At 33.6% G+C, this 10,975-nt stretch overlaps 1 protein-coding gene across 1 annotated transcript; it reads left to right on the forward strand.

Moving 5' to 3' along the window:
* Positions 1 to 7,931: 7,931 nt before the first annotated feature.
* On the forward strand, positions 7,932 to 9,011 carry LOC141251165 (uncharacterized). The gene has a single exon (XM_073670262.1). It carries the CDS (start codon positions 7,932 to 7,934, stop codon positions 9,009 to 9,011), a length of 1,080 nt encoding a protein of 359 aa, XP_073526363.1.
* Positions 9,012 to 10,975: the final 1,964 nt, after the last annotated feature.

The following is a 10,975-nucleotide window of genomic DNA, read 5'->3' on the forward strand; positions in this document are numbered from 1 at the left end:
TCCCAAATGCACTAAAAGTGAATACAAACGGGATCTCCATAATAAAACCACAAAATACCGCTTATGAGCATCCCGCAAATCCATAGATGAACACCATACCGGATTCCGGGAATACCACGCAATAAGCACCTAAACACCACTAATCCTAAGCTAATAGTCACTAGTTAACACCATATAATAAGCTCTTATCACATTGTTTGGTTGCTTTTCTCTTGATTATAATGATATTGATTTCTGATTTTTTATGCTAGATTCTTAACACATAGTATTGAGATTGTTTTTCGTAGATGTTAGGATATATTAATGGTGATCATCTTAAGTTATTCCCTTGAAACAAGCATGTAACCATAAATTTGGTTTGAACTAGGTCTTTCGTGTAGAGATTTGCATTGTAGGCTAGTCCCTAAATGCCTATTCCCTGATGGTCTTTTCTTATTCCTTCCATTGATTTGAACTATAGTAGTTCATCATAGTTAATCAAGTTGGATAGGTCTATTATCCTCGGTTTGAGGTGCTAGATAATTGTTGTATGAATAGGGTAAAAAATGCTAGGATGTGTGTTCTATGAAATAAAAATGATATGCTTCACCAAATGACATGGATTTGCTTTTCTAAGATTATTCTCCAATTATTTTTCTAAAATTATTTACCTTTATTTTTGTAGTCATTTTTCAAACCACAAAAAACGCCTTTTTTATATTTTGATTTGTCCAATCAAAGCCTAAATAAGTTGATGCCTCGAATGGGATTCCATCCTTACTTCCGTTGTATTCTAGTTAACAGAATTTGATGAAGTTTAGGACTTAAAAGAGGCCAAAACGTTTAGTCTTTCCTTGTTTAGACTAAGAGTCGTGTTTGTTTGTTTTTGTTTAAATTCAATTATTTTACGACTGGAAAACGCAGCTCTTGTCATTCACTCAGCCAAGATCTCATTAGCAAACGAATATCGAATAATTGCCTCCTTATCCTTGTACAGTTCTTCTTATGACAATTTCACTTTTAGGAGCCTCCAAGTCTTTAATTAATTTCCTACCTGATTTTCACTACTTTAAGGAATGATCTCTTAACAATAGTGATTACCGTCAAAACTAGATTCGTCACGGCCTCTTAAATGAGATAAAATGGCCTTCGTATCCTTGTATAGTTGTTCATGTTGAATTGACTTGTCATTCACTTTGCATAGCATATTCCTCAAAGATTTCTAATGAGCTTCAAAGTTTTCAACTATTCACTTTGCCTGGCTTGAAGGCGAGTCCTTCTCGGGTGGAGGGCTCTTCTTCTCATTATTTGCAACTATAGGAAAAGGGATATTTGATGTATTAGGAGGTTTTACATTCCCCAAAATTTGAGAAACAGTGTTCACTGGTCTCTCCTCCCTTGGTAACTTCAGCTTTAATTGATAATCTTTCTTTGGTTCAACTATAGTGGTATTGTCATTAGCAGGTAAAACTGTCACAAAAATAAGAAGTGTCATCACAAAAATTATAAATGTCATCACATACACTAAATTGTAATCACTGAAGTAAGAAGTGTCATCACAAAAAATAATAGTTTTATTACATACAGTAAAACTGTAATCATTGAAACAAGAAGCGTCATCACAAAATTTAGAAGTGTCATCACAGTAATATAAACACACATACTAAGGTCTTCATATTGTAATTTGATAAAACTTGTAATATAAAGCACAATCCTAAAATTAAAATTATCATACACTTATAAAGCATTGCCATGAACTTGTTTGAATACAACTATTGATGCACTGTTGTTCTTCTCATTCGTTAAACTCCCTATTTTACCACCATTGTTATCAATTTATCAAAAACCTTAGAAACATTTGTAGGTTTCTTCTTCCATTAACTTTCTCATTCAAACTCTTCTCATCTTCGTATCTTCAACCTTCCTCTTCCCCAATTATTTTTGTGGTGTGGGCTTTGCAGCAATAACAAAGTCATACATCTATGTAACTTCACTACTGTTATCAGCAACAATATCCAGATTCTTTGTAGCATTTTCATTTCTCACCCTTTGAACATATGCATATAAATCTATATCATTAACCTCATATTGAAATTTCAGATTGACCATGTCACCAATGATCGAGTAAAAGTGAGTTACACAATGCTGAAAAAACAATATATATATATATATATATGTGTGTGTGTGTGTGTAAAGGAAAGTGTGAGCATAAAAAGAAATGTAGAGAAGTGTCATGAACGTAGAAAAATGTTAATAAATTTAATTCATCATCACATAAAAAAGGACTTCCAATTCAGAAGTTATACGAACAGTCTCATCAAGTTATCAAAGTGTCATAATGTAAAAATGTATCAAGACATTTAATTTGTCATCACATAAAAAAACATACAAAGGTTTTTTTTTTCCTTTTTGTTTGGTCCTAAGGTAAATAATTTTATTAATTCTTTAAAACATCCAAAAATTACAAATCAGTGATGCACATACATAGGTTTGCTACTTGAGAACGTCCTCAATTTTTATTTTGGTGGTCAACTTAGACCTCCATGAGCGTGAACAACCTACACGCTATAAGACAGAATTCTTAGGATCGTCTTCTACACCCAAATCATTATCATAACTCAAAAACGTTCCAAAATCCAAACCTTGTAAAATAATGTCATGAAATACAAATAAATAACTAGATCATTACACAAGAATAACTATGAAGTTAAAATTACTTGAAAAGACAATAATAAACATATAAATTTTATCCATATCGAGTACCATCGGTTGGAATATTATGGTTACTTCTGTTCAGATGCATAAGAAAATTGACTAGCACATTGTAATCCATTCTCCTCCATCGATACTCTGCAAACAATTTACTATCGCTCTAAAGAGTATACACCAATGAATCTATAATAACGGTTTTCCTCTTACACAACAAAAATCCTTCTACCAGAAGTACTTGGACATAGCTCTTCTACTTAGATGATTAAAACTCAGCAACAAATAAACAAACTAAATTGGCAAATGTACAACTGGCCTCACCAAGTTAAGCTTTAATATTCAATGCGGAGGTGACAGTTTTGGGAGAATATGAGAATTTAAACATGTAATAGCAGCATATTAAACTATTAAAAACCAAGCTAGTTTCCAACCAAGTTCAAAGCACATCTCTTATTTTGCGTATTGACCTCATGTATCCACATATGATGCACTAGGATTGCATAAAACTTTAAACTGTAACTCATTTTGAGAATTGGATTGTGGTAACTAACTAGCGACATCTAGTACTAAAGAGTGGTTGTTAGCACCCTTTATAGGCATATTAGTCATGATTAGGAGCATATTACCGTATTCCATACCTCACAGATTAAAGTGGTTAAACACAAGGATTACGAGAAATTGGGAGAAGACCGAAGAGGAAACGACCAAATGACGAAGCACGAACGCGCACGCAGGAGAACGCAACCATACCAAGGGAGCCAGCACAGGGTGCGACCGCGCCCTGGGTGGCACAATCGTGCCAAGGTTTTGCAAGTCGGCGTGATCGCGCCCACCTAGGGTTGCCATCGAGCCTTCTTATTTGTGCACGAGTTGTTGGGCCTTTTAACCTAATTTCGGATGGAACTTTGGGTTGGGCTTCTTTAGAGTTGTTTCCAGGGTTTCTAGCTTTATTAAATAGGGTTGAGAGCTTACGTAGAATGAGGAGTGAGTACTCTCCCTAGCTTTGTTCTCCAGGTTGAAGCCTGTGGATGATGGTTTGTAAGACTTCTACACTGGTTCTATATAATACATTATTGGATTGTTTTATATCTCTTGTGCATATCATTATTGAATGTGATTTATCTATCTAGCTTAGCTACCTAGATTGCTTATATCTAATTCAAATTGCTAGGTTTGACTTGTCCGAGCTAGAGAGTTCTATTGTTTGGTAGCAAATCAATTGCTTGATCTAGTTGATATTGTGATTGTGTGGAGATTTTATGATGTGTTAAATATCGGCCTTGAGGGAATGGTACTGCATGTTCCTATCTATTCCTAAACGCATTGCTACCTAAGTATAAATGTGACAGGATCAGGTCATATTGAGGGTATTAGAAGTTTGGACAGTGGTAATATATGGAGCACAAAGTGAAAAATAACATTAGACAAGGTCAAGGAAAATTGTTACTAGATATCCAAGGTGTATCCGGTTCTGTTGACCATGTCTTGACCTTCAGAGATGTGTCCAAATATTTCCGTATGTCCTACATGTGTTGGACAAAAACACAACTCTTTCCTAGATGTGTCACTGCTTCCTTCAGTTTAGATACCCACAATTAGTAATTGCTAACTCAGTTGCAAGTAAGAAATATCACAATCTTAATCTTAATATATATATTAAACCAAAACTATTTCAAACATTTTTAAGAGTTTAGACCTCACCATTCCTTATGTGTCAATCTCCTTTTTGCCACACTATTCTCTCTCCTCTTTATTAATATTATAGTTTTTAATTTTTTCATTATTTATATATATTAAAGGTACAATTGGATATATTATTTATATACTAATCAAATCTTATTCTTAACCGATTTTCTATTTAAGAACATATAATATTCCTAAAATCTCTTATTATAGTGAAATTTATTTATGAGACCAATAAAACCAATAGAAGTTATACAACCTAAATATTAAAGTTTATCAATTTTCTCGTTAATTTTAGCCAATTATTTATTAGATATAATTTTAATTTACATTATTTTTACATTAATAACTATATCAAACATATAAAGACATATATTTTAACATATAACAATTAAATATTTATAATTATAGTAAAAAGAAAAAAGGTATATACCTTTATCCGAGTTTCTTTTTTTAAAGCACATATGAGTTTTCTTAAAATCAAAAGTATGCAACTTAATGTACAAGTGAGGCAAATTCTTATATAACTTAAAATTTGATTTTTCTTACATATATTTTAAGGACACTGAATCCATCTATATATATATATATTATAGAAGAGTTTTTACCACCTTCCAGCATCACGTTCAACTCGTCTAAGTGTCGGTCTCACATTTATTCTGGTTTATTTTTATTAACATGTAAATTTATCTTTGATTATATCTATAAAGAAAATAATTTGATTCGTGATTCCGATTTAGCGTTGTAAGAGTTAGATTTTATTTCATAGAAATTAAATTTAGAGTCGTTTATTTTTATCTATTATTTGAATTATAGTAGTACTATTTATCATATATCACTATTTTATGTAATAACTATTTATCATATCATCAAATCTCACAACTTAATCAAATATCACACCTATCAAAAATTCTCTTATAAAAAATATTATTTATATTTTATATATTAAAATATTCTTATGCATGACACGGACACAGTAGTTTCATACAATTCAAAAACAATTTTTCTATCGTTGTATGAAGGGCGAATGTCTATTGTAGATGTTAAAAGTTTTTTTTATTTTAATATTCAGATAAAGTAACATTTATTGGATGTATGTTTTAGAGTTTTAGAGTTTTAAATTCTAAAATGAGTTATTTTATCATGTATCCTTATGTTTGTAGAATTATAATAAAAAAAAAAATATCTGTTTGTTTTTTTGATGAAATTTAGTTTTAATTATTATGTTAACCACATATTATTGGAAAAGATAGAAATTTAGGAAATTATACAAAGATAGAAATCATATCTTTTATTTTGTAACTTTTGTATTTATGTAATTTAATCGATCGATTCAATTCCTATACAGGGTTTTAGTCATCATTAAATTGAAAACAACCTAAGTGCTGCCGGTTATTCCTTCACCATTCTCCGGTCAATAAATTCTTGTTCGCTCTATATTTTTTTTTTGTTGAATTGTTCGCTCTATATAACATTCATGTTAGTTTGAGTCTCGCAACTGACCTTGGAATAAAGAAAGATTTGAACTTATTACTGAATCAGCATTAAGGTACGTAATTTCTTGATCCAAATTTCTTGTATGTTTTCCCTCTCTTAGCAAAAACTTCTCTCTTCGATTATGTTTTCATTAACATCAAGGTTTTAAAAGATATTATGCGGAGCTAGACATTGAAAGAGGACTTAAGGAACTAGGTGATAAAACAAAGGCCTGAACAGATTACGTATAATATTAAATCATGATATTATATAATTATATTATCTTTAAATTTATTATTTTATATTAAAATACATTAGGATAAGATTTGTTATCCTCTTAAAAGCTTTATTGTATTAGAAAAATCAAAACGTTTATTAATTTTACAAAATTACTACTTTTACAAAATCCTAAACTTTATTATATTTAAAAATATCAGACAGAGTAGTAACTTATAATCGGTGCCTCAGCCTAGCTATAATACTGCCTAATGAATATCAGTATACTCCATTCTAAAATGAACCTTCCTGTTGAATTCGATATTCAACCTTTACGAGTACATGCATAACTATATTTTAGCCCAATACTAACAACCCAATACTCAATCAATTTAGACCTAGCAAAAAAACGGCTCGATTCGCAAATCTGGATTTTTAACATGAAAACCTCACATCATTTTATATGAATCCGAATTTTTAATCGGATCCAAAAATTCATCAAATTTCTGGGTTATATTATGACCGGACTTGTTGGTCAAAAGTATAAGTGTAAAACATATAAAATTAATTAAAAAATTATTTTATTTCTATTAAATAACTATTTTTTTTATTTTAAAAATATACTTAATCACTTTTTCTATAGAAAAGAACTTACAAAAAATTCCACATTAACCGACCTGTTAACCCGGCCAAACACAAAATTTATTATGATGCGATCCGTTATGACCCGTTAAAAGTTCAGCCTGAAATGACCTCATCCAAAATTATCGGAACCAAAACTCTTTAACCCCGAACATGACCCTACCGACCTGAGAGTCAGGTCTAACTCAATCTTCAAATAGTTTTATTTTAATAATATTTAAGACACAATTATTTTCAAATCCTCTTTATAATTAAAAATAATATTATAATATTATTACGATGGATTAACCAAATACACATGCAAATTCTTTATATCCTTTGTTGCTTTTTTTTAGTTTGATTTTGGTTCTTTTCGTTCATTATGTTATACGTGCTCTTTAAAGGCTTAATACTTTTTATTGGATCTAATTGTGTTATTTTGCAAATTTTCCGTGATTCTTAGTATTCACAAGTTTGATGTTTTTTTTTCTTTCTTTCTATTTCATTATTTATAAAATCTTGAGATTAGTGTCATTACATACTTTTTATATTTCCTGAAATTTTGACATGATCTCATAAAATTTCAAGTTCTCGTAAACTACACTTCAAACGTCTTAAATACGGGTTCCAGTGGCACAGGGCTACTTTTTCAATGATGCCTGGATTGTCCTCCGTAAATCAAATGCGGGGCATTCCCTGCACCACTAAAAAACGGTCATTTGTAACAGAAAACCCTATAAATATCCAACTGTATACTTTACATGACTCCCTTCAACATTAATTACGTATTTAGAAGTGTATGTGCATCTACAATACAACGAATAATCAATATAGGACTTGAAGATTCGAGTACGTCTACCGTTTGAGTGGCTTACTCATCAGTCATTACAAAAAAAAAGTACTATCTTTCATTGTACATAACTATTTTTGTAGATGTAAATTTAATGTTTACTTGCACGTAATAATTACAAGAGGCAACAACAATAGACTATGACTCTTCATCTGCATAAAACAAATCAGTAGAACCCTATTAATCAAATAAAACAACGCTTCCTGATCTTAAATTCTTATGCCTACATCTACTCTTAGAGAACGTAGACATTGCACAAACTAATGAATGTTAAGTTGTTATCTACAAACGCATAACTACCTTATATGTTGATTATATATTTTCCCATACGCAACTAACTATCTTGTCTGAAATATTTACAAATATACGTAGCCTTTTACCTATCTTATCAAGCACCATGGCAGAACCTCATATTGAGCTCAACATAACCGGCACTAAATTTGCCGCAACCGAGTTGAAGCCGAAGAGTACAGTAGTGAAATGGTGGGCTAAAATCTTCGTGTACAGCTTCCTTGTCATCGCCGGGCAATCGGCCGCCGTACTTTTGGGAAGACTTTACTACGACAAAGGTGGTAAAAGCGAATGGCTGTCGACACTGGTACAAGTCGCCGGCTTCCCCGTCTTCCTTCCATTCTACTTCTTCCTACCGGCAAACAAAGATCAACAACAACCACAACCAAACATGGCCTTAAAGCTCGTGGCGATCTACATCATTCTAGGTCTCTTATTCGCCTCCGATTGTATGCTATACTCAATAGGACTCCTGTACCTCCCAGTCTCAACCTACTCGCTAATATGCGCCTCCCAGCTGGCCTTCAATGCACTGTTTGCCTTCATCCTCAACAAGCAGAAGTTCAGTCCTTACATAGTCAACTCCCTTGTCATCCTCACAATCTCGTCAACCCTCCTCGTCTTCCAGCCTGAACCAGCCACCAAAGCCGTCACCCACAGACAGTACATCCTGGGGTTCATATGCACGGTGGCGGCCTCCGTGCTATTCGGGTTCATACTCCCACTGACCCAGCTCGCCTACGACAGGGTGATCAAGAGGGACGACTTCAAGGTCATACTCGACATGCTGGTGTACCAGAATCTGGTCGCCACGTGTGCCACGCTCATTGGGCTGTTCGCTTCCGGGGAGTGGAAGACGCTGCATGGAGAGATGAAGGGGTACGAGCTCGGGAGTACGTCGTATGTGATGACGTTGGTGTGGATCGCTCTGTCGTGGCAGATCTTTGCTTTTGGGTCGTTGAAGTTGATCACTCTGCTTTCGTCTCTCTTCTCGAATGTGATAGGGACTCTCGGGTTGCCTGTCGTGCCGGTTCTTGCCGTTGTTATATTCCAGGATAAGATGAATGGGATTAAGGCGGTGGCTATGGTTTTGGCCATTTGGGGCTTTGTTTCCTATGCCTATCAGTACTATGCTGATCAAGACTCCAGTAATAAACGTAAACAACCCGAACCTCTTACTGCATAGTTTCTACTGCATTTTATAATGATCATTATAGAGACCTTTTTAATAAACGTATCTATTGCTAATTTTTGGTCGAAAGGCAGTGCATGAAATTATATTTATTGCTTTTTTTGGTTGAAAGGCAGTGTATGTAATTATATTGCAATGACTCAATAGTTCTTCATTAATTGCAACAACTAGGCACTTTTGGTATGTTGTAGAGATTAATCCTACGAGTTTTTTTTCTTAATTTTAGTAGATGCTTTATTTTTTTGAATTTTTCACTTGTGAATTCTCTATTATTTCGCTATTAATTGCTTGCTTAATTTTATACTTCCATACTTTGTCGCTTAGTATCACAACAGACTTTCTTCAATTTCTTTTAATTGTTGAATCACCTCGGGACCAATTTCTTTGAACTTAAAATTCGACCCAACTCGGAAAACCGATTCGACCTGTTTATGAGTTATACAAACCTGGCCTGTTTTGTTCACGGAATCCATTTTAATCTAATTCGGTTATCCGAGGTCAAAGTATGACCTGACCTGCTGGGTCATGTTCGACTCGTCGTATCAAGAATATAAACGTAAAAAATATAAAAAATCAAAATAACAAAATATTTATATAAAATAAATATTGATTAATTATTTTAAAAAAGTTTATTTCTATTTTATTAAAGAAAAAAAGGAGGAAAATTTTTGCATCAGCTGATGCATTAAACCGACCCGACCCGCTATTGAAATTGTTATATTTGATCCATTATAATTCGATAAAAGTTCGACCTGAAATGACACAACCCGATATAACCCGGATCCGAAATTCTCTAGTTCGAGTCCGACATACCAACCGGATTACCAGATCTATTTAGAAGGAATTTGACCAACACTTCACAATTTGACCAATCAAATAATCTTATTAACTACCCACATGAACACCACCAACGTCAACAATTATGACAAGCAATGGAACGTGATAAGAGAATAGAACACGCGTCCATAAAATGGAGTCAATCAAGATGGGTGAAGACGAGCGTATTAGAGCAGTTCTTACAAATAACTATAAGAAAATGAGTTTAATAGATCACATACAATTGCCGCATTTTTTAGTCAAAGACGTCTTACTCCGGTGGTCAGGGGGAGACCCTTTACCATCTCATCCAGGTTTGAATCTGGAAACGACGTGCCAAGATATATAAATATAATATATAGGGGAACATGTAGAAGGGTTTCATGTGTTGGCCAGATAAAAAAACGTCCCGGCTATCTGTCGCAAAGTGCTTTTGCTAACCCTCGCACACGAAAACGTCACGATGGGCACTGCGCATGGCGTGACGATGGAAGAACAAATGGCCGTCACGGCAGAGGCGAACAGTGGCGTGACACTGGAAAAAGCAGAAGACGTCACGTCCTAAATTTTTAACCGGTGTCGTGACGACGTTGGCGGGATACAACGTGACGGCAAAATTTGTAATAGGCGTGACGGTTTGGCCTTTTATTGATAGGAGGTGTTTTTGATGTTCGTAAGTATTTTTATTAGTTGTAAATGGTTATTTAAGCCTTTTTATGCTATTTTTGACAAGAAAATCACATTAAATGATAGTGTTAGACTGGGTGGGTCTGTAAGGCTGTTCGGAAGGATGAAAACGTACTTGTATTGAATGAAAGGGATGTATTAGGTGGTTTTAACAATGTTGTGTGATATGTAATGACCTATATTGAGATCTTGTGACATTAAGTGACACTTGAATTCATCCCCGTGCTAATGTCTACTTTGTAACAGCTAGTGTCCTCATGTTTCCAATATTTTGTAGTTTAATGGTAAGAGAGTATGAAGTTGGAAGTATTGCTACTAATTGTGCATGAATAAAATAGCACAACAAGCCACAACTTTATTTAATGTGTACAAGAAAATAGTCCAACAATGCATAAATTCAATGTCAACAGTCCATGAAGACAATCCATAGTGAACATGAAAATCACCCCTTAAAT

The sequence above is a fragment of the Phyllobates terribilis genome, unplaced genomic scaffold (genome assembly GCF_046119375.1).
Source record: "Phyllobates terribilis strain yellow unplaced genomic scaffold, ASM4611937v1 Scaffold_6766__1_contigs__length_42194, whole genome shotgun sequence".
In the NCBI taxonomy this organism is placed as follows: Eukaryota; Metazoa; Chordata; class Amphibia; order Anura; family Dendrobatidae; genus Phyllobates; species Phyllobates terribilis.